Source organism: Dendrobates tinctorius, unplaced genomic scaffold (assembly GCF_039654945.1).
Source record: "Dendrobates tinctorius isolate UK_male_01 unplaced genomic scaffold, ASM3965494v1 ptg000032l, whole genome shotgun sequence".
Classification (NCBI taxonomy): Eukaryota; Metazoa; Chordata; class Amphibia; order Anura; family Dendrobatidae; genus Dendrobates; species Dendrobates tinctorius.
In genome coordinates this window covers 17,578,289-17,603,111 of record NW_027361700.1, presented here as the reverse complement: position 1 = coordinate 17,603,111, position 24,823 = coordinate 17,578,289, and the positions used below count along the sequence as shown (strand labels likewise).

At 41.7% G+C, this 24,823-nt stretch overlaps 1 protein-coding gene across 2 annotated transcripts in view; it reads right to left on the bottom strand.

The window, feature by feature from the left end:
- Nucleotides 1-154: 154 nt before the first annotated feature.
- Nucleotides 155-24,823, bottom strand: part of MLLT6 (MLLT6, PHD finger containing) — a 96,547-nt gene continuing 71,878 nt past the window's right edge. Inside the window, exons 12-20 of one of the 2 annotated variants that reach the window (XM_073572509.1) lie at nucleotides 14,768-14,873; nucleotides 12,970-13,036; nucleotides 12,733-12,860; nucleotides 11,566-11,727; nucleotides 11,375-11,451; nucleotides 10,782-11,101; nucleotides 10,611-10,695; nucleotides 7,893-8,102; nucleotides 155-7,068 (exon numbers count right to left, since the gene is read on the bottom strand). In XM_073572509.1, the coding sequence (XP_073428610.1) occupies nucleotides 7,027-7,068; nucleotides 7,893-8,102; nucleotides 10,611-10,695; nucleotides 10,782-11,101; nucleotides 11,375-11,451; nucleotides 11,566-11,727; nucleotides 12,733-12,860; nucleotides 12,970-13,036; nucleotides 14,768-14,873 (1,197 nt within the window). In that variant the 3' untranslated portion in view covers nucleotides 155-7,026. Of the gene's footprint in view, nucleotides 7,069-7,892; nucleotides 8,103-10,610; nucleotides 10,696-10,781; nucleotides 11,102-11,374; nucleotides 11,452-11,565; nucleotides 11,728-12,732; nucleotides 12,861-12,969; nucleotides 13,037-14,767; nucleotides 14,874-19,410; nucleotides 20,494-24,823 lie in introns of those variants that run through there. The other variant, XM_073572508.1, reaches the window with a different exon arrangement.

The following is a 24,823-nucleotide window of genomic DNA, read 5'->3' as shown; positions in this document are numbered from 1 at the left end:
TGACAACAAGTTTAGACATTTGTTGACACCATGAAACTTGCATAGTGTTCCCCTTTAGTGTACCTTTGGTGCTGAATTTCGTTTTTATACCAGTTCTGCAGCTGGTGTTCCTGTACTGGTAAGAAGTAGAAAAGTAATAAAAGCACAAGAGTCATAAAGTGAAAACTGACATTTTATTAAACAGTCTTATCATTTACTCCTGCAGAAATGGACAAAGAGACACAAATTATTTACAAGTATAACAAGGAATCCATGCGAGCTATCAAAATGCTAAGAATGTTATATTTGTAAAAAGCCCAAACAATTGCCACATTTAACATTTCATAGAAAATCATAATATATATATATATATATATATATATATATATATATATATATATATATTATCATCAGTCATTTCATCCTGGGGTCTGCACTTCACCAATCACTTCATGTGCTGAGAACCCATGTTTGTATTATAACCTGATCATAATAAGTGCAAGTAAACAATGTGTAGTAAGTGTCCTGTCAGGAGGACCCCCCTCGGCAATCAAAAGGACAGGTGTACCTTGTCCCCCAATCACTGTAAGTGGTACAGCAGGTAGTGGAGGAGGGCGGTAATCAGCAGACACTCCATTCATCGCTATGGGAGACCTAGATACAGCTGATTTGAGTATATGGTACCCCTCTTCTGATGATCATTGGGGGCCCAGTTATGTGGCCTCGCTTATCACACATTTCTTCTATGGAGCAGTTTGGCAGCTGTTAAAGCATGCTACTCCCCAACTTTATATTACCAGAGACGTTTATACTGCTCTAAACTAACCATATAGTTGGATGACAGCCAGCATGTAAAGGGTTATTCCCAGCATTAAAAGCTAGCACCTATCAAGTGGTCATGGTGCACCGACCTGCTCCATTCTGAAGGGGCATTTTAAAGACCTGTTCTCTAGTTCACTGGGGGAAACAAAGCAGTCAGTTCCTTCCTTTAGACAGACAACAGTTTTTATTGGTGGGGCTATCCCTTTAAGGCTGCAAAAGCAAATTTCCTATTACATGAATGTCTCCATTTGCAATGTCATTTACGTAATAGGAAATTGCAATTAAGGTGACGCCTCACTATAATGCTTTATATAAAAGATGCCCTGTGTTCTGGAAATTAGATGGTTTACTAGAACAACCAAACAAAAAAGAAATGTGTATACCCGAGAGTATTGAAATAATCAAACTGCAAATTAGAAATGTATGGACGTTATGATTGTATCTTATTAATGAAATATGAGAAGTTGAATGTCCCAGATGTGCAGGTCATATTGTGGGTCTGATTCATTAAGGTGCTTATGCCAGAAATCTCCCCCATAAACACCTTAAGAAGCCGCAATATGTTTGCACAGCTCGGCAGTTTCACAAAGATATTGCGACTTTTGTCATTTATACTCCAGACCCAAAATGGGCATAGCAGAGGCGGGATGGGGCTATGTCTGTCAAAGTCATCATAAAAGTGGCGACAATTACTCAAGAAATGTACGCCAGGCCCTGATTTCTGGCGGCAGCGCACGCGGAGTGTCAGACACGCCTGATTCATTGAGTGGTGCCTGCACTTGTACTCCAGCGAGCACTTCATGGTGTCTGGCGTGTGCTATGCCCCCACAGATTATGTCTTTCCTGACGCAGATATCTAGCCTTCGTGTCTTAATGTGCTGATATTCCACTGGTTGTCCTGCAGCTCAGCAATTGTTTTTGTGGGTGCAAATGACAAAAAACTCACTTTCCTTCCACCTTTAAAGAGAACCTGTCAGCGCGGCTTTGCATAGGGTAGAAGTAATGCTATACAAGTGCTTCTTCCCCAATACAAATAACACCTTGTAGACATCCCCTGTGCCAGCTATAAGAATTCTAGCATAGCAATCAAAGGCCAGTCAGGCTGAAGTGCCCTAAGGTTGTATCAATGTATTCAGAAGAAGAAGTCCACGTGCTATAATAAGCCCCAGTGCACAGCTCCCTGATTTGCATTTATTTGCTAGATTTCTTATGGCTGGCACGTGGGATCTTTGCAAAGTATAAGGTTTATTGCTGGACAAAAATTGCCCTACCTCTACTTCCATATGTAAAATCCTGCTGCTGGGTTCCTTTCAATACAGAGCTTACAACCTGGTCCATCAGTTTCAAATAGATTTTCCTTTACACCAGACAGTATTCTCTGGCAGAATGTGAGCCATATAGTATACAGTTTATTACTGTAAGGAATAACGGACATAATAATCCAGTAAATACCACGCTGTGTCCAGCTGCCGCCCATAAGACCTTACAAGAGACTAGGTGCACCCTTTCTAGCATAGTCTGGACAACCATAGCAAATTGCAACATTGGACGGAAGAGAAGTACACATCGTAAAGGGATTGTCTGATGAAGAGTTATTGCCTATCCATAGGTTAGGTAATAAGTTATAGATTATAACGGATAGGACCTCCACCGATTGGTAGAACGGGCATTTTTGTACCTGTTAGCATGTTTGACTGCAGCTCTATTCATTGTCTATGGGACTGTTGTAAAAAAAAAAAAAAAAAAAGAAAAAAAAAAGTGCACTACGTTCAGTCCCATAGTCAATAAATAGAACAATGGCTAAGCCTGTGCACTGCTGCACCATTCCAATGAGGATAAAAATGTCACTTTCTGGAGATCGGTGGAGGACTCAGCAATGGGACCCCAACTAATCTACAAGTTATCGCCTCTCCTGTGGTTACCCGACAATTTTTCATCACCGAACAACTCCTTTAAACGGAGTCTGGCAGCAGGATTGTGAATGACTGCTATGTGACCGACAGCCTCTATGATGTGAGACGTCAGGTAAAGAAGTCATCAGTCAAGCAGGAGGAGGCAGCACTGAGTAGGGAATAGAGCTGGAGTGACAGAGGCTTTAGATCTACCATAGCTCTTCAGCTTCATTTACATATCAATTCAAATGCTGATTTCTCAGTAAAGGAGTGGCCATGTAAAGGTATTGTTAGACTTATCTTTGAAAGAGCTACGTATGTATATAAATAGGTTTTGTTTGTTTTTTTGAGGTGGCAGCGCAAGAGGGAGGTAAATCCTGTTGACAGATTCACTTTAAGAGTGCTGTAGCGGAAGCAGCTCTGGTGTGCAGCCGGGTGTGATCTTCTACATGGAAAAAAGTATAGTAATTCATATAAATATGGAGTGTAATCCAGTCAGGACAAATTGATAAATAATCACAGCGTCACCTCTACCTGTCCTTCATCTCATCTTTTATGCAGGATGTATTTAGCCACGCATTTTCAAGTCTCATTTCTATATTTTTAAGAATGGATATTGATAACAGGGTTATGGGGGAGACAAGTGGTGAATTACAAGCCTCTCATCATTATGACACTATTGTATTGTAATGCTCATGCTCCACTGGTCATTTCCTACCAAGCAGGACATGGCTGCTTCCAAGAAAATCAAATGGATCATAAATGGAGAAAGAAGCAGCTTTTTCTGACAAGAGATATTACAAAACTTCTTATATTCTCTTGTACTATTGATTTATGCAAACTCTGCTGAAAGTTCAGATTCCATTGAAGTTTAATGGAACAGTGAATTGTTTTCATATAATGTTATAGCAGTCTTGGAATTATTTTTATTGGCACATATACATATTTCAATAGTAGATGGCTTGCAACTTTGACTTGTATACTAGCACCGGCCCTAATGCAGTTTAAAGGGAATGTGTTATCAGAAAATAATGAGTTTTTATGTTACATTTATTTTTGTAGGTTTTTTTTTTTTGCTATCACAATTTGTATTAAAAAAGAATTAGAAATCTTGCAATCTTCACACTAGCCACTAAGGTATTCTACATTCATACATCCTGTTTGTTTTTCAGCAATGTATTCACATGCACATTAGCATCACTGAGCAGACCCTGACACTTTCTTTTACATTTAAACATCTAGTGTGCATTTACAAAGGTCAGTGTGAAAGGAAGTGACATGCGGAAAACAATGACATCACCTATTGTGAGTGAATGTCAGAGGACTGTATTATCAGCTGCTTATGGAGGTGTTACCTAATTCTGACCCTGATGATAATGAGACTTCTGAAAAGTTTTCTGTAAAGAACAGGGAGTGTGAGGTTTAAAATAGCCCAAATGGGTACTGTGAAGGCTGAAAGATTTTTTATTGATTTATTTTTCTGATTACCGTATACATTGGCTTTAGGGCTACATGGTATGATCAGTGAAACTTCCGATGAACCTGTCATCTGTTTGCCAATTCAAAGCATCCGCTGAGTTACTCCTGTAGAATCCAACAGGGAGAGCTGCATGGAAGATGGGCCACCTCCCTATAGCTGTCTAGAAATAAGACCCCTACTTATTAGACATTTATGGCAAAATCCTGTGGACATTCCAGAAGTGTCTACCCTGCCCGTTTATTATATTATTTCTTAGATAAACCTGGAGACCTGCACAATCAGGCTTTATCCAGAGGTTAATTTGGACTACCTGAATATGTGTAGATGAGTTTCCATTGAAAATGCTACTCCTGTGGAACTACAAGTCCCAACTAACCACAACCTGTAATGACATAGCAGTCATGAGTTCCTTTCATCATTTTAAAGAAGCGCTCCAGCTATTTTTTTGTCTATATAGTGCATCACTGAATACTAAATGTAGAGACTCTTGTGTATACTTTATGTATACTTCTTTCAGTTTATGTGCTGTGTCTGGGTTGTCATTATAATTTTTTCTTCCCTCTTAGATGTTTTGCATAATCTAGACAACACTGTCTATGGTGTCAGAGTATCATCACATTGTTCTTGCTCCTATATAATGGTTAATTGATCAGTAACAAAGAGCAGATGTCCCCTGATGTATACAGCAGTCTCAGTGTCTCCTATGTGATTCATAGACAGCAGTCTCAGTGTCTCCTATGTGATTCATATACAGCAGTCTCAGTGTATCCTATGTGATGTATACCGCAGTCTTAATGGGATGTATATACAGCAGTCTGTGTATGCTATGTCATGTATGCAGCAGTCTCGGGATATGCCCTGTGATGTATGCAGCAGTCTCAGCATATGATATGTGATGTATGCAGCAGTATCAGTGTATGCTATGTGATGTATACGACAGTCTCAATGTATGCCATGAGATGTATATACAGAAGTCTGTCTCCTATGTGAAGTATATATAGCAGTCTCATTGTATCTTAGGTGATGCAGACTTGGCATTTCTCACTTTTATAAAGCAGAAATGGATAGATGGGAGATATACATAGGGACAGAGAAGGGAGGAGTCTGAGAGCTGCTAGGAGGGATCTGATAGGTGATAATGTCTTCCTGTAGTTTACAGGAAGTCAGAGACTGACATCCTGTTTACACAGTAGGGCATGAAATGGACTGGTCAGATTTGAGATCATGTGATCCACCTCCTATAATGAAGGAGAAACTGTATAGATGTATCTGAGGTGGAATGGAATAAATTACACAGGTAAAATATTGATGGTGAGTATGTATCATATGTGCATAAAGAAGCTGGAGTGCTTCTGTAATTGAGGGCATTTATTAAGATCTGTGGCTGTAGACAATAGTAAACTTTCCTGCTTTATGACAACTTTTATATTAGGACCAGTAATGAGCACAGATGCTCGAATAAGGTGTTATCTGAGCATGCTCGGGTGCTAACCAAGTGACTTTTTCATGCTTGAATAATATGTTTGCGTCCCCGCGCCTGCATGTCTTGTGGCTGCTCAACAGCTGCAACACATGCATCTTTTGCCTGTGTTAGGCAATCCATGCATGTGTTGCGGCTGTCGAACAGCTGCAAGACATGCAGGATGGAAACTGAAATATATTATTCGAGCACACCGAAGACACTCTATTAGAACCAGAGCATGCTCAGATAACACCTTATCCAAGCATGTTCGCTCATCGCTAATTTGGACCAAAAACAGAAGTAGGCAATTTTTAACTTGCCAGCTGCAAAAAAAGAAATCCAGCATATTTTCTCAGCCAAAGATTTCCTACACCTGTCCTATCACACACACACAAAAAAATTCCTATTTCTGTACAAAACAGTCATTGATACAAAGGTGCAAATTTTGGGGCTACCAAATGCTCCGGACATATTTCTTACATAGTTATATATATGTATATATATGTTTATATTACATAGAAGCCAAGCCCCTTTAAAAGGGTCAATAAATTCCTATTTACCCCAAGATACACACATGGTAAAATATCTACATCTTGTGCTAAAGAATTCACAAGAAATTGCTACATATATTGATCCGTGCAGTTATCACGGAAACATGAGCGATCAGGGTCAAGAGAACAAGAAAGAATAAAACAAACAAACTTGTGTATACGTACGTGTACAGATGAACATATACTATAAAATATGGATCGAACGTACACAGAGAAACACAAAGATAGTGCAACAGAGCGAAGAACTTGCAGACACACATCCTTCACATGGACTGATACTTAGTATCACAAGGTGCTTCAGGCTTCGCCCATAGTGCCGGAGAACGGAAATAGGCATGGGGGTTTTAAGGGGCTGAGTGCACAAAGTTCTGCGTCCAACTAAGAGAAGAATAAGGAGAGAGGAGAAGGACCGCAAGGCTCCCTGCTTGAAATGAAATAGGAGAGGCCACTGGGACATTTAACATCTAGAAATGTATATACACACAATAATGTGCCCAGCGTACTAAGGAGTGAAGTAATCTGCATGACACATACATTTAAAGGTGCTGTGCAAGAAGAGACCATTACATGGAAATGACACATCACTCTGCATGAAACACAGATACGCTACATATTTTCAGTATGTGTCCGGAACAGATATTTCCAGCTACTCTACGTAATACGACCTTATCCGCAGGCCGTACATATTGTCATTGCTTTGTAGACATGTGCTCTTTTCTCCCAGAAGATCTGGGTATCCTCTCCTACTGCCGATATTGGGAACATCCTCCCCAGTGCTCCAAACGCTTCTGCTCAGCTGGGTAGAGACCGGTCGGATCTGGTGGACGCATGGAGTTCGGTTCATCCCTTGTCGTGATTCATGGGCGTCTTCTCACCTCCTCTCTGTAATACAAAACAGACAAGGAAACGACGGGGGGATGATTTGTGTCCATGTTAAAGCGAACCTGTCACCAGGTTTGGCCGATATGCGTTGCAGCCACTGACTTTCAGGGCTTATCACAGCATTCTATAATGCTGTATATCTGCCCCCGATCCGACCTGCAAGAGAAGAAAAATAACTTTTATTATACTCATCTGCGGGGCGGTCTGGTCTGAGGGGTGTCGCTTTTACTGGTCCGGTGCCTCCCATCTTCTTGCGATGCCAACCTCCTGCTTACTTCATGGCTCCCCGGCTTTGTGCTCCTGTTGAGGGCAGAGCAAAGTACTGCAGTGCACAGGCACCGGGAAAGGTCAGAGCGGCCCGGCGCCTGCACACTGCAGGAATTTGCTCTGCCCTGAATAGGGCAGAGAAGTACACTTGCACAGGAGCGCAATGCCAGGGTGTCTGTGTGGATGATGCAGGGACACGTCATCTACATGAAGCAAGCAGGAGGATGGCATCGCAAGAAGATGGGAGGCACCAGACCAAGAAGAGCGACATTCCTCGGATCAGACCGCCCCACTGGTGAGTATAATAAAAGTTACTTTTCTTCTCTTGCATGTAGGATTGGGGGCTTATCTACACCATTATAGAATGCTGTAGATAAGCCCTGAAAGGCGATGGCCGAAACACGTATCGGCCAAACCTGGTGACGGGTTCCTTTTAAGATAAAGGAGAATAGAAAAAATGTAGAACATAACAAGGCCGATGCATGAGGCAATGGCAATCATTAATAAAAAAAAATATATGCAATTCTTTCCTTATACCACTACTGAATGAAACGTACTGTTGACTTCTGTACCCCCCCCTCGCCTTGTGGCACAAGGTAGGGGGGGGCTTGAGCGGTAAGAATGGGTGGGGCCGGGGAGGATGCCATGGTGTTAGATGTTGATGTCACAGGCAGCAGAGGAGGGGCAGCTGGCGCTGTAATCAGGCGCTGGAGATCCTGTCGTTGTTGTAAGTGTTGAACAAGTTGATAAAGGACATTCTGCTGTTCCTACAAACGACACAAAATACATAGTTGAAATAAATGGATAAAAGGCACCAATTTCTAATTTTACAAGACTAAATGGATTGTGATTCGCCAATCAATCTGACGGATCTGTAATGATCTGTTACGGTCTTGTTTTCCATTCTCCTCGACTTATGATAATGTCTGGCAGATTTATGTTTTCTTCATATTGGATTAAAAAGAAATATCAAAGTGAGCTACAATATTCTCATCAAAAAGAAATGAAAATAAAGAAAAAAAAGCGAACGCGAGTGTGAAGACATCATAGAAAGGCATTGTATAGGCTAGACAATACTAGCTTAAGCCACAATCAAAATTATTCTATCCCCAGGTTTATTCGTAAACTTGACAAACTTTCTGCTGTTTGCAGTGAACCAAACGAGAACAATATTATTCATAAAGTACATAATGTACATAGAGTGCAGCACAGTTTCATCACAGCTAAGAGCCGAGATCCTGAGATCAGGAACAGAACAGACACTTATAGGACATTTCGTAACTTTCCCAAATTTTTATGAAACATGTACAGCACATCCTGCATTGTACTACTGTACCCAATGTATTATATAATTTTAGGAGTCGGTCCATTTTATACCAACTCTGGCTCCCCCAAAATGGACACAGATTCTGACTTCACAGCACTGACAGAAGGCATGATGATTTCTCATATGGTTTCTTGATATTTGGTTGAATCCATCTTGACCTGCACACGCTGCAGGTTTCCAGTGTCAGAGAAGGCAAAGCATCCCCAGATCATCACTGAGCCCCCGGCTAGCGGTACTACGAAGTGTTCCAGGATCGGTTTTTGAACATGACAGCACCAGGCTGCACGTTACTTGTGCGTCAGTGAACAACCTTTGTGGTCTAAATGTGTAACCATGGCCTGCAGCGTCTCCGGACTTGTCTCCCATCAAGCACCTCTGGGATCAGCGGATCTTGATGATTTGTGTGCCCAAATGCATTTAGTGTGGCAGAACATTCCTCAGACAACCATTATTAACATCACTGATATCAGCCAAGGAGAGTAAGTGCGGGGATTTCTGCATGTGGGGCTTAGACTCAATACAGACTAAAGTGTCACGTTTTAAAATTTTTTTGTTTAAACACTACTCGAGTCGCAAATTTGAAAAGGTATGGCGTCCTTGGCATGATACTCCAGGGCTAGCCACAAATCTTTTAATTAGAGGTAGAATATATATGGTGTTACTCTCTAGTCGTTAGTTCCTCTCCCCCCAAAAAAATGTTGTACTCCTTTATTCCAGAAATTCTGTGTAAATAGCAATGGTTCTCTCTGGAATGTTTCCATTTTTTATCTTTTACTTATTAACACATCTATGCATCCTGTGATTTCCATAAATCCAGATCTCATACTTCTTGGTGTTATAATTTAAATGTTGAGGAGTATATAAAGATTACAAGGCAAACATCTAAGGCTACTTTCACACTTGCGTTTTTTTGCTGCGCGTTTTTTGCGCACAGAAACGCATGAAAAAAACGCATCATGCGTTTGTGTGCTTTTTTTGCGGGTTTTGGTGCTTTTTTTGTGCATATGTGCGCATTACAATGCGCGCCCATAGACTTTAATGGGTGTTTTGCTGTTAAAAAAACGCATTGCGTGCGCATGCGTTTTTGGGGGCAAGTCGGACGCACAAAAAATGCAACAGAATGCATTTTGTGCGCCCGAGCGCACACTACAATAAAACGCATGCGCATACAAACGTGTACAAACCCATGTGTATGCGCACCTATGTTAAAGTATGGGGAAAAAAACGCATACTTTTTTTGCGCTAAAAAACAGGGCAAAAAAGAAAGCAAGTGTGAAACCAGCCTAAGCGAGTCTGTCTGCAGTTTTGACCCAGTAAAACTGCTGACAGCACAGGTGTAGAGGTGAACATGAATGTAAAACTGAACTATTACTCCGAAACGCGTTGCTGCCACAAGCGCTCCAGGGGTGATCTCCAAGGCTGAAATGCTCTTCGTTCTACCATATTGATCTGGTGGTACTGCCCATAATAGTCACAAGATAGAAATTACTTCTAATCCTGGAAGCTTAACCCATTAGAAGCTGCTGACAATACCGTGGGATCTAACGTGTTTGTCGCTGTCTACCCATTGGCCGAAGTTGCATTTCAGCGCCTTTAGACGGAACAGGGCTGAGTTGTAATATTACTTGTGTGCGGCTGTTGAACTGATTTTGGAAGAAAGCAGCCATGCTTTTCCAGTCTTGTATACCTCACATGACCTCTGCAGTGAATCCCTAGACTCACCGTTCTTATGCTGCATATGGCAAAGGCCAATGATTGGCTGCAGCGTGAGGTAATGTGAACATTATCCCTACATCTAGCTAAGCAGAAGACCAGAGGGAAGGATTGGGGACACAGTGCTGGAACGATTGGGATTAAATAGGAAGCAGAAAGCAGTTGTCTAGCCTTTAATGCTAATAAAAGGCTTAGGTGTAGTTGAAGTGTTCAAGTACAGGCTGAGGATACCTACCACAGTGAGATGAGCAGAGGCGAGCTGCTGCAGCTGTTGTGCTAGCTGCCTCTGTTGTTCTGTCAGTGCGCTCAGTGGGGAAAGGCTGCACAAGAAAAGAAGCAGATTTTGATGTAATAGGAAGCTAATGTAAAACATAAGATATAAAATCTTTCATATCCACTAGCTCACCTGGCTGGTATGTGGCTGCTGGCAGTCCCGCTGCACAGAGGGTTTGGAGTTTGCCCAGATGCCTGCAGAACGCCCGTGATACTTCCTAGAATAGTATTCAGTGATAGTGCACCAGGATTACCAGAAAGAGCTCCAAGAAGAGGAATAGCTGCCAGTGCAGAGGGAACTCCAGGGCCTGCGGCTCGGACCAGCCCATTCATTAGTTGTTCTGCTCCCATTGTGGGAAGGGATGAAGCTGTATGAGATAGGGGTCCTGGGGGAGGAGTGCTGTGCAAGGATAGACAGGAGCTGCTTCTGCTGGGACAGCCGGACTGTGGGTCCTGTGTGGGTGCATTGCAAAAATAAGGAAAGGTAATTAATAGAAGGAAAAAAAAAAAATAGAAAAACAAAAGTTAAAATGTATGAAAGGTACAACAAAACAGGAGATATGCGTAGCACATGACAATAATGGGTACCACTACTGGTAAACTTGGACAAGGAAGATATGTGACCAGTATACCGTATGGATGAAAACATAAGCAAAGAAAGAAAAAAAGATAAAATAATGACAGTATATGCAACATAAATTAGAGGAGAGATAGAAATATCCCCACCTCAGAAGGAGAGTTTTCAGTACGAACGCTGCTCTTTGAAGTCGGACTCTTACTGCTCAAAGTGTCTTGGACGCTCACTGCAGATACAGAGCAAGGGAGTTATGGAAGAAGAGTTCATTTGTATAGAAATTGCTGGTAGAAGTGAACCATCTCTAAAGAAATATGAGGAGAACCATAAACCAAGGACTCACCATGAGGAACATTAATTGCTGGTAAAGTAGGGGGAAAGGGACATGCAAGCTGAACATTCAGTAGCTGCAGCTTCTCCTTCCGAGCGGTCAGACTCAAGATCTGGTCTTGTAGTGAGCGGTTCTCTTTTTGCAGCGAGTGCAATGCCTGGAGCATGTCCACAACTATGGAGGCAGAATGAGAACCATGAATGATAATGCACAGTGCTACGCTGATTGCACTCCCTTTGTATAACTTACACTAAATGCAAAAAGACTCTACTTAGGCCACTTGTAATGGGTCCTATTCTGACCTGTCTGATTCCTAACAGGCAGCTGATCCTATCCAATCCCTTAAACTACATATGATCTATTTTATATCTTATATAGAACAGGATACTTTGAGAAATAATTATTTTCTTTATAGTTCTGTCAATTTTATTATTTATTTTTTCACCACCTTCCACAATAAAATGGAACTGCCAGATTCTAATTTTACTCTTTTTCATTCTGCCACATCACGGCCATCACCAGGGTCTAATTGGATACTTGAATTCTGTCACATGCATTTCTACATGAACGTTAGCCTTCCCAACAGTTACCCATCATTCTCCAACACCATGAATTATCAGTCTGTTCCCAACCTTTCCTTGTATGAGGCCACATTGTCAGATTGCACAGTTGCCAAAGTCCACTTTAAAATTCAAATGGGGTATTACATTCTGAGACATATCAAAATTATATTCCATATATGTCTCTCCGATTCCACTTTCAGGTCTCCTACCTCTCAAGAGAAATAGGGATGCCTCTTCTCTCAGAAATGGAAAAACAATGAATCCATGGGTCTCCCCCCATTACGGTTTATGCACTGTACTCCTGTATCACCACCCCATCTTTCTGGAGTACTAGACAGGAGTAAGAAGACCCTCACTTTGCCAATATACTGAAGTCCCCACTGTGCACTGTTAGTACTTTTCCACCCCAGCTCTTGCACTATGTACCACTCACTCCTCTTTTCTGTGACATGGAAAATAAATGGGAGCAGACACAAGACACAGCAAAGGACGTCCATGACCATCTGTTTGGGGGCCGCACAAAGAGGCAACATGGGCCCTCAGGATGCAAATTTCAGTCACTTTTCTCAATACCACCCCCACACCAATTATTTAACCTTTTAAATTAGAGTCTTACTGTTAACCCCTGCCTCTCCATGTTTCTCCAGTAATTGTTCGAGGTTGGCTGTGACCTGTGGTACATTATCATTCTGTGTGGAGGCGCCACTTGGATCATATAATGGGGGCAGGCTGCTGATTGGTGACCTGTTGGAGAACAAAGTCTTTTTCTTAGTGTGAATTTACATGTACACTACATAACAAGGAACGTGTGTTACAAGGCTTTATGCATTTCTGCTAGATCAAGTATACTTACATAGAGGACAAACTCTCTCGTGGAGAACTACCTCTACATATAAAGCTGCAGTCTTCCAATTCAGGCTCTGTGTAAGAGAAGTCTTATTAAATATGAAAACATTCACCCCTTTTATTAAGGAAATTACTTTATATACATGCAATTGCAGAAAGCGACCCAATGTTCCTTACAGGACCATGTACTAAGCCCAAAGAACATTCTGGCAATCAAGTACAATTCCACAAAATGAGATCAGTCCTACATGTTTCAATTCACTAAAATATTATGCCATACTTCTCCTTAATAACGTTCAATTCACTGACTATTCCAGTTAGAGTAATATAGGAAAATACATGTTTTATTAATAAATTTAAAAGTCCATAAACAATCCCAAATTAACACAGAAAAACTAAAAACGAGTAATAGTTTTCTCAGCATATAGTTAATGGGTCCTAGCATTATTAGATGTTATATATTACTGTAACTAAAGTGTTATAGGTGCAATATAATACCCTAGCCACCTAGGACAGTTAGTACATAGTATTTCTTTATTATTGCTGTTAGTGTATGTAGTTTCTACTAAGGCCAGGTTCATGCTGCGTTAAGGCAGTCTGTTCAACACATAGCGTTGACGGGTTGCGTTAACGCTATAGCATAACGCGATCGCGCCATGCTATACCGCTAGGGCAGATGCTTCATCTGCGCTGGCGGTGACTGAGCATCAGACGCTGCAGCCCGCGTCCGAGGCTCCGTCACAGAATGACGGCACATCGCTAGCGCATGCTGATTATGGCATGCGCTAGCGATGCGCCTGATAATAGGGGTTATGCCGCAGTGTAACGCAGTATGAACCAATCCTATATAATACATAAGGGAACTAACCCTATCTAGGCAGCACACATAATTTCCTTTAATGCACTATTCACTAATACCACTAGTATTACATACTGGTTTAAGCAGTCGTTCAAGCATAAATCTAACACTGTCCAGCTTGTATGTTTAATTTGTATTTACAGTCAGTGAATTCAGTCCTACATGTTTCATGTACATGAATATCTGTATGGTTCTTTATGCCCATTGAAGCCATATATGCATCTGCTTAGAAAGATTAGCATCTAGCAGAAAATAGTGTTACCTACAACTACATATTTGGCTTGCCCTCAATAATCTAATAATAATCTTTATATAGCGCTAACATACTCCGAAGCGCTTTACAGTTGGCACACATTATCATCACTGTCCCTGATGGGGCTCACAATCTAAATTCCCTATTATTATGTCTTTGGAGTGTTGGAGGAAACCAGAGGAAGCCCACGCAAACACGGGGAGAACATACAAACTCCTTGCAGATGTTGTCCTTGGTGGGATTTGAACCCAGGACTCCAGCGCTGCAAGGTTGCACTGCTAATCACTGAGCCACCATGCTGCCCCGATTTCTTTGAATGGTAAATTTTGCATAACCAGGACTAAATCAACGTTTTGGTAATCAGAAGAGAATTTTATTTTCTCAATCTGAACACTAATTTCTGACCGCCGGGTCCCAACAGATCACTGGGATCTGTGATGGCTGCAGCAAGGATGAGTTGTATGGAGTGATGGCATTCATGCTCATCCATGAATCCATAGACTGTACTGGTGAAGAGGTCAGGGGTCAAACCCGACAATCTACCATTAATCATATATTGTGTTGATGTTACCTATTGAAAACCCTCTCTTACGTAATGCTTTTTTTGTGCTCATAAAGTATTAAAACGTTTCACTGGATTGCATATTTCTGCTTTATGCGATATTTAAGATAACAGAACTAGAGGTTGGTTACCTGTCCTATTATTCTCAGCCTGACTGAGGAGAGGAGGCATTGACAGAGGGCTTCCAAATATATGTGACGATGGTATACTGAATGTGGAGCCTGCCAGTGAGAATACCTACAAAAAAATTGGGGAAAAACATCAACATGCATTAAAACAGCTCCAAAACCACGGAAATATTTTATAATATGTTACATAAAAGTAGTTTTCAGAACTAAAATATTGATACAAAATGTGTTAGGGATTTTAACAAGAAGTGATAATAGTAGCCTCTTATATCATAGTTTGCATTTCAACAGTCACCTGAGAAAGGCATGATGTATGTGAAAGGGGGATGACCTATCCTTAGTATAGGCCCTCAATGCCTGACTGGTGGGGATGTGAGATGGCACCCCCATTGATCAGCTCTTCCCGTGTCGTCAGAGGCCGACGGAACTGCTCGGATAGAAAATTGCACAACTCCGTCGACAGAATAGTGGCCGCGGCCGAGAAATGCACATCTGCCTTGTATACAAATCAACAATCACAAGCCGATTGGACGTGCACGGCCTTGATCAATAAGAGTGAACTGAGTGAGGCTCCGCACGTCTAGTCAGAACTATACAATCCCGACAGCATTCGGTGTGCACATTGTAAGGATTCACAAAGTCATGGTGTGACTGCAGACTTTCATTAGAACAGACAAATCTTAAAAGCAAAATCCTTGTTTGCTTCCTTAAAGGGATATTGTGGTTTTGAAGAGTTGCTATTCTTCATTTTTCCATGTTATAAAGGATAACCACAACAGTGGCATGTAAAAGTTTGGGCACCCCTGGTCAAAATTACTGTTATTGTGAACAGTTAAGCAAGTTGAAGATGAAATGATCTATAAAAAGCCTAAAGTTAAAGATGACACATACATAAAAAATAAATACATAAAAAAAATACATTTTATATATATGGAAATTTGCATCACCTGGTCATTCCTAATGAGGATAGGATTATGACTTAATAATAATAAATTTTATTTCTATAGCGCTGACATATTCCGCAGCACTTTATATTTCAGAGGGGACAGGTACAGACAATAGACATTACAGCATAACAATAATCACATAGATCATAACAGATACCAAGAGGAATGAGGGCCCTGCTTGCAAGCTTACAATCTATGAGGAAAAAAAGGGGAGACACGAAAGGTGGGTGGTAACAGTTGCCCTGATTGTATGGACCAGCCATAATGTTAAGTGTGTAACAGTACAGACACAGAGGGCTAATGGATGCATAAAGCATGTGGGAACATGATGCGGGGAACCTAGTTATGGTAAAACTTTTGGCTGTGCCACACAGGGATAGATTAGGTTAATGTGTTGAGGTGATAGGCCAGTCTGAATAAATGCGTTTTCAGGGCACGCTTAAAATTGTGGGGATTGGGGACTACTCGTATTGACCTGGGAAGTGCATTCCAAAGAATTGGCGCAGCACGTGTATAGTCTTGGAGACGGGAGTGGGAGGTTCTGATTATTGAGGATGCTAACCTCAGGTCATCAGCAGAACGGAGAGCGTGGGTAGGATGGTATACTGAAACAAGGGAGGAGATGTAGGGTGGTGCTGAGCCATGAAGAGCTTTGTGGGTGAGGGTAATAAGTTTGAACTGGATTCTGGAGTGGATGGGTAGCCAGTGTAATGACTGGCAGAAGGTAGAGGCATCAGTGTTACGATTGGCGAGGAATATGATCTTGGCAGAAGCATTCAAGACAGATTGGAGGGGGGAGAGTTTGGTAAGAGGGAGACCGATTAGAAGGGAGTTACAATAGCCAAGACGAGAATGCATAAGAGAAACAGTCAGAGTTTTTGCGGAGTCAAAAGTAAGAAAATGTCGAATTCTAGAAATGTTTTTGAGGTGCAGATAACAAGAGCGAGCCAGTGATCGTATGTGGAGGACAAAGGAAAGCTCAGAGTCAAGTATGACCCCAAGATAGCGGTCATGTTGCTGGGGAGTAATTGTGGAACCACACACGGAAATGGCAATGTCGGGTGTAGGTACATTAGTAGCGGGAGAAAACACAAGGAGTTCAGTCTTTGACAGGTTCAGTTTCAGATATAGTGAGGACATGATGTTAGACACAGCGTTTAGACAATCGCCGGTGTTTTCTAGAAAGGCTGGCGTAATGTCAGGAGAAGAAGTGTATAATTGGGTGTCATCAGCATGAAGATGGTACTGGAAACCAAATCTACTGATTGTTTGACCAATAGGGGCAGTGTACAAGGAGAAGAGGAGGAGGCTTAGAACCGATCCTTGAGGAACCCCAACAGTAAGGGGAAGGTGAGAGGAGGAGGAGCCAGCAATAGATACAGTAAAGGAGCGGTCAGAGAGCTAGGAGGAGAACCAGGAGAGAACGGTGTCCTTGAGGCCAATGGAATGGAGCATAGTGAGGAGGAGCTGATGATCCACAGTGTCGAATGCTGCAGAGATCCAAGAGAATTAGCATGGAGTAATGACCATTTGATTTAGCTGTTAGTAGCTCATTAGAGACTTTAGTGAGGGCAGTTTCAGTAGAGTGTAAAGAGCGGAAACCGGATTGGAGAGGGTCGAGAAGAGAGTTATCAAAGAGATAGCGGATAAGACGGGAGTGGACCAGGCGTTCCAGGAGTTTAGAGATGAAGGGAAGATTAGAGACAGGTCTATAGTTAGTGGCACAGTTTTGGTCGAGGGATGGTTTTTTTAAATAGTGGATGTATGATGGCATGCTTAATTGAGGAGGGAAAGATACCAGAAGAGGGAGAGAGGTTAAATATTTTAGTTAGGTGAGGGGTGACAGCAGGGAAAAGGGGCTGGAGTAGATGTGACGGAAATGGGTCACTGGTGCAAGTGGTTGGGCGAGAAGATGCAAGGAGCCTGCTTACTACTTCTTCTGTGACTGGTTCAAAATTAGAGAGTGAGCTAGATGCAGTGGGGGAGGGAGGACAGTGCATGGTATGAGGGGATTGGGAGATAATTTCCTGTCGGATCTGGTCAATTTTTTCTTTGAAGTAATTGGCCAGATCGTCAGCTCGAAGCTCCGTGGTTGGGGCGCGCTCTCTATGGAACGTTCAAAAACCACATTTAGTTAGATGGATTACGTAGTCACGCCTCTCAAACTGTCACACAGAGACATCCATATATTAAAGGGGCGTACCGCGCCTGCATGCTTCCTATATAACGTTCAGCAGCCTATAACCAAGTGAGCAGCCTTGGTGATGGCATTTCTTGAATATGGAGGCATTGAGCCTTACCCAATTTAGATTGTGAGCCCCTTTGGGGACAGTGATGATAATGTGTGCAAACTGTAAAGCGCTGCGGAATACGTTAGCGCTATATAAAAATAAAGATTATTATTATTACCCAGAACCTCCCCTGATGATCTGGAGAGCAGTGAAACGCGTAGGGAGAAAGGGAGCGTTATGTGTATGGAGGAACTCATCACTGAAATGGTTATGGGTGAGATCTCTCCATGATATGATATACATGCAAATTCTGAGATTAGAAAAAAATCAATGAAGTATACGCTATATGAGTAATGAATTTGTAAAGCAAAGAATCTCAGACTGCATGATATGCCACTTATGTTTTTATAGGTTGTTACTATTATAACTTGTCTATGAGTACTATGAGCAATAATGGTATATGTAGATATATAATTACCATATTGGTCTCTGTATATTGAATAGACCATAGACAGTTCACAACATCCCAGAATTTGTAAAGGAGTGTTGTTGCTAGTCTCAAACTACTTGAATTACGGGAAAAAGCTGTACAAAGGAGAGATTAAGTAAAACTGTCTCTGTATAGGAGATTTGTATATAGATACTGAGACTGTAAAACCCGATTGAAGCTTGGGCATACTATTTACCGCGTCTTCAAGAGCAGTTTCTGTGCCTTGTTGTTTGTGTTTTTGTACATGTGCAATTTTATCAGGGACTAAAGTCCTTTTTTTATATATTTTTTTAAAATAAAGTAGATTAGTTTTATATTTCTAGTTTATACATGACTGGCCCGCTGAAAAATGAACTTTGCAAATTGGTAAGTCTTACCCCTCAAATTTGTTCCTTTTAGCATAAGGATTCACCATGTAAAATATGTTGACATTAAATTTAGATTTACCACTTGCTCAAGTATATGTTATATTTATACACACACAGTACAGACATACAGTATTTTCAGTTGTTTCACACTTTTTTGTTAATTATATACTGCAGTTCCACATGTGTTAATTCATAGTCCTGATGCCTTCAGAGTGAATCTACAACTTTCATAGTCATGAAAATAAAGAAAGCTCTTCGAATGAGGTGTGTCCAAACTTTTGGTCTGCACTGTGTGTGTGTGTGTGTGTGTGTGTGTGTCTATATATATATATATATATATATATATATATATATATATATATATATATATATATATATATATATATATATATATATATATATCTATCAAAAAGGGCAGCACTACCAAAATTAAATAGTTGGTGCAAAACCTATTCAGCAGTGTCCAAACAGCCAAATTAACAAAGGTAAAAAAAATTTGAGTGCTGCCTATTTTTTTTACCTATATATATATATATATATATATATATATATATATATACATACATACATACATACAGGGGTTGGACAAAACAATGGAAACATCTGGAAACATCAACAAAAGTTAGTTTAATATGGTGTATGTCCACCTTTTGCGGCGATTACAGCTTCAATTCTCCGAGGTATGGATTCATACAAGGTGTGAATTGTTTCCAAAGGAATTTTAGCCCATTCTTCAGCTAAAACACCCTCCAGTTCTTTGAGCGACGATGGCGGCGGAAATCGACGTCTAACTTGAATCTCTAAAATCGACCATAAATGCTTAATAATGTTGAGGTCTGGGGATTGTGGGGGCCAGATGAGATGCTCAACTTCATTACAATGTTCCTCGTGCCATGCTTTTAACGATTCTAGCTGTATGAATTGGTGCAGTATCATCCTGAAAGATGGCGTTCCCCTCCGGGAACAGTGCTTGAACCATAGGATGCACTTGGTCGCTCAAAATGCCTAAATAATCTCGGCTGTTAATTCTTCCATGAAGGGATATCACTGGCCCAGCGGATCTCCACGAAATAGCACCCCAGATCATCACAGAACCTCCGCCATGTTTTACATTTGGGAGAAGGCAGTCTGGATGGAATGCTTCTTTCGGCTGTCTCCAAACGTACACTCGGCCGGAGGTCGGAAATAGGGTAAACAATGATTCGTCTGAGAATATCACATGTTTCCACTGCTCCAGGGACCAATTCTGGAGATTTCTACACCACGCTAAACGCTTGGAAACAGTTGTCATTGAGAGCAGCGGTTTTCGAATTGCAGCTCTTCCGTGGAATCCAGATTTGTGCAGCTCCCGACGAACAGTTTTCGTGGAAACTGGGTTCTGTAGTTGTTCATTGAGCTCAGCAGTGATTTTCGGAGCCGTGGTCTTGCGATCCTCTCTCACAATTCGCTTTAGAGTCCGACAGTCTCTCTCGGTCAACTTCGACTTTCGTCCGGACCTGTGCTTTGCGGGGGACGTTTTTCCTTCTTTTTCAAACGCAGTCATTACTTTGGAGACAGTACCTCTTGACACGCCAAGCACTCGGGCACTTTCTGTTACACTAGAGCCTGCCATACGAGCACCAACAATTTGGCCTCTTTGAAAATCCGAGAGGTCTGCCATTAGTACCAGGTTTTCATCAATGTTCTTACAATTCTGCAAAACAAACAGTTAATTTACATACACATATCACATAACACAAATAATCAACTACAAAACATTACCATATGTCACGGTTTGCATGTTTATAACACGTTCGAAGATTATGATGCCAAAACATTAGGCGTTTTCATTATTTTGTCCAACCCCTGTATATGTATTATATATATATCTAATATATAAAGCTCAAGTGCGTGTATGTATGTATGTATGTATGTATGTATGTATGTATGTCCGGGATTGGCATCCGCACCGTCGCAGCTACAGCCACAAAATTTGGCACAGTCACACGTCTGGACCCCGAGAGTGTCCTAAGCTATGTTGTGAGGTGAAATTTTAAGCCCACGCGTTCCAATGCACCAAACAATTTTGCCCCTATCTCCCCTATCTACCTAATGGGGAAAAAGTGTGCGTGTATCAAGCCCTGCCCCTCATTATGATGTCATAATGGTTGACATGGCGACGCTGATTCATCATAGGTTGCAAGCCCCGCCGCTCATTATGATGTCATAATGGTTGACTATGGGATGGAGGATGTGTGATGGGTATATGGGCACTGGACTATGGGATGGAGGATATGTATGACGGGTATATGGGCACGGGACTATGGGATGGCAGATATGTATATGGGCACGGGACTATGGGATGGAGGATGTGTGATGGGTATATGGGCACTGGACTATGGGATGGAGGATATGTATGACGGGTATATGGGCACGGGACTATGGGATGGCGGATATGTATGATGTGTATATGGGCACGGGACTATGGGATGGAGGATGTGTGATAGGTATATGGGCACTCTACTATGGGATGGTGGATATGTATGATGGGTATATGGGCATGGGACTATGGGATGGAGGATATGTATGATGGGTATATGGGCACGGAACTATGGGATGGAGGATAATTATAATTTGTTATAAGTAACCACAGCTAGTTACTATGCCCGGGCAGCGCCAGGCTCTTCAGCTTATATATATATATATATATATATATATATACACACACACACACATACATACATACATATATATATACACACATACAAATACACACACATTTGGTATTGCCGCGTTCATTCAGAAACGCCCAATCTATCAAAATATAAAATCAATTAATCTGATTGGCAAATGGCATAGCATACCATACATAACGCAGGATATGCATGACGATAAATACTAAACAAACTGCAATATGCAAAAAACTGCAATATGATGTGCCATTGAGCAACCAGTAAATGATAACTAATCTTAAAAAAAATAAAAATAAAATATATATGACCAAAAAGGAACAAAATTAGGAGTAAGACGTTCAAAAACTTGCTACTTAATTTTTACCATGCATTTCCTTGGCACCCTTAGGCTGGTTTCACATTTGCGCTTTTGTGCGCAGCGCATCGTGCGCACCCGTGCGCATGCGCACTGCGCACCTATGTTTAACATGACGTGCGCATGTTTTTGCGCACACTTGCGTTTTCGTGCGCATGCGTTTTTTTGTCTTTTGCGCCAGGTGCGCCAGACGCAACATGTTGGATTTTTTGGTGCGCCCTGTCTCGGCAAAAAAACGCATGCGCACGCTTGCGCACGGAATGCGCAAAAACAACACATTGAAGTCTATGGTAACGCATGCGTGCGCATGGTCTTGCGCACGGTTGCGTTTTTTTATGCATGCGTTTTTGAGTGAAACAAGTCTAGAATGTTCTCTAGACAATGGAAAAAACGTCACACTTAAAAACGCATGCGCATAAAAAACGCCAACGCATGCAAAAAACGCATGTAAAACGCAAACAACTCTGCGTTTTTTTTACACATCAGCGTGCGCATGACGTTAAAAAAACGCGCGTTTGTTTTGCGTTTTTCTTTGCGTTTTTTATGCGCCCGATGCGCTGCGCAAAAAAACGCTAATGTGAAACTAGCCTAATATATAACTTTTTCTCCACTCATGGTTAGTGGTTGTGTGAAGCCATTTATTGTCAAATTACTGTGTTTTCTCGTTTTAAATCATAATGACAACCCAAAACATCCAAATGACCCTGATCAAAAGTTCACATACCCCATTTCTTAATACCGTGTATTGTCCCCTCTAACATCAGTGATAGCTTGAAGTCTTTTGTGGTAGTTGTGGATGAGGTACTTTATTTTCTCAGATGGTAAAGCTGCCCACTCTTTTTGGCAAAAAGCCTCCAGTTCCTGTAAATTCCTGGGTTGTCTAGCATGAATTGCACGCTTGAGATCTCCCCAGAGTGGCTCAATGATATTGAGGTCAGGAGACTGAGATGGTCACTCCAGAACCTTCACTTTGTTCTGCTGTAGCCAATGACAGGTCGACTTGGCCTTGTGTTTTGGATCGTTATCATGTTAGAACATCCAAGTACGTCCCATGCGCAGCTTCCGGGCTGATGATTGAAAATTTTCCTCCAGTATTTACTGATAACGTGCTGCATTCATTTTTCCTTCAACTTTGACCAAGTTTCCTGTGCCTTTGTAGCGCACACATCCCCAAAACATCAGCGACCCACCTCATGCTTTACAGTAGGAATGGTGTTCCGTTCATCATAGGCCTTGTTGATCTCTTTCCAAATGTAAGGTTTATGGTTGTGGCCAAAAAGTTAAATTTTGGTCTCATCACTCCAAATTACCTTGTTCCACAAGTTTTGAGGCTTGTCTCTGTACTGTTTTATGTATTATAGGGGAGATACTTTGTGGCATTTGTATCTCTTTCCTGTTTTATACAATTCAACTTCCTTTTTCCGTAGATCCGTTGACAATTCTTTTGCTATCCGCATGACTCACAATCCAGAAATGTCACTGGCATGAATATCAGAGGCAGAGACCCAAGAATTATTCTCCTGGCCATAATCCTTCCATTTGACCAAATACTGGAGTCTCCGCCTAACCAAACGAGAATCCAATATATTCTCTACCTCATATTCCATATTGCCTTTAACCAACACAGGGTCAGGAGGTGCCACCACAGGAACTACTGGCTCAACAAACCTCTTCAACAGTAATTTGTGAAATACGTTATGGATTTTGAACGTAACTGGAAGAGCCAATCGAAAAGAAACAGGATTAAGAATCTCCAAAATCCTATAAGGTCCAATAAATCTTGGCTTAAATTTTGGAGATGCAACCTTCATAGGAATATTCTTAGACGATAACCAAACCATATCACCCACTTTAAACCGGGGACCAATGGTCCTATGCCGGTTGGAAAAACGCTGGGCCTTTTCCTGAGAGAGAGACAATGTATCCACCACTTGGTCCCATATCTGCTGCATTCTCACAACCACAGTGTCCACACCTGGGCAGGACGAAGGAGGATGAAACCCAAAATTACAGAAAAAGGGTGACATCAAGGTGGCAGAACTAGCTCTATTGTTCAGCGCAAATTCGGCCAAGGGCAAAAATGAGACCCAATCATCTTGATCAGCAGATATAAAACATCTTAAATAAGACTCCAAGGTCTGGTTTGTTCTCTCAGTCTGCCCATTGGTCTGGGGATGAAACGCGGAGGAGAAGGATAACTGAATTCCCAGATTGGAACAAAAGGCTTTCCAAAATCTGGAAACAAACTGGACCCCTCTATCGGACACAATGTTCTCAGGAATCCTGTGTAACCGAACCACCTGTTGTAAAAACAAGGGTACCAACTCAGCGGAAGATGGTAACTTTGGGAGTGGTACAAGATGGACCATCTTCGAAAATCTATCACAAATTACCCAGATAACAGTCATTCTCTGAGAGACAGGAAGATCAGAAATAAAATCCATAGAGATATGGGTCCATGGCCTCTTGGGCACCAGCAGGGGCATCAGCAACCCACTAGAACGAGAACAGGGTTTAGACCGAGAACAAGTCCCACAGGACTGTACAAAATTCCTGACATCACGAGATAAGGCAGGCCACCAAAACGACCGACTCACCAAATCTCTGGTACCAAAAATAACTGGATGACCAGCCAATGCGGATCAATGGACTTCAGACATCACTCTCTTTCTCCACTGGTCCAGAACATACAATCTTCCCATAGGGCAACGCTCAGGTTTATCCTCCTGAAATTCCTCCAGGGCGCGTCTCAAAGCGGGCGAAATGGCAGAAAGAACTACCCCCTCACCTAGGATAGTAGTAGGCTCGGTCACATTAAGAGAATCAGCAAAGAAACTCCTAGAAAGGGCGTCTGCCTTAAGATTCTTAGTGCCCGGAAGAAAAGAGACCACAAAATTAAAACGCGTGAAAAACAAGGCCCATCTAGCCTGTCTAGGATTCAAGCGATCGGTGAGGACCACAAATTGATGTCTAGCTTCCTCCAATCAATGTCTCCA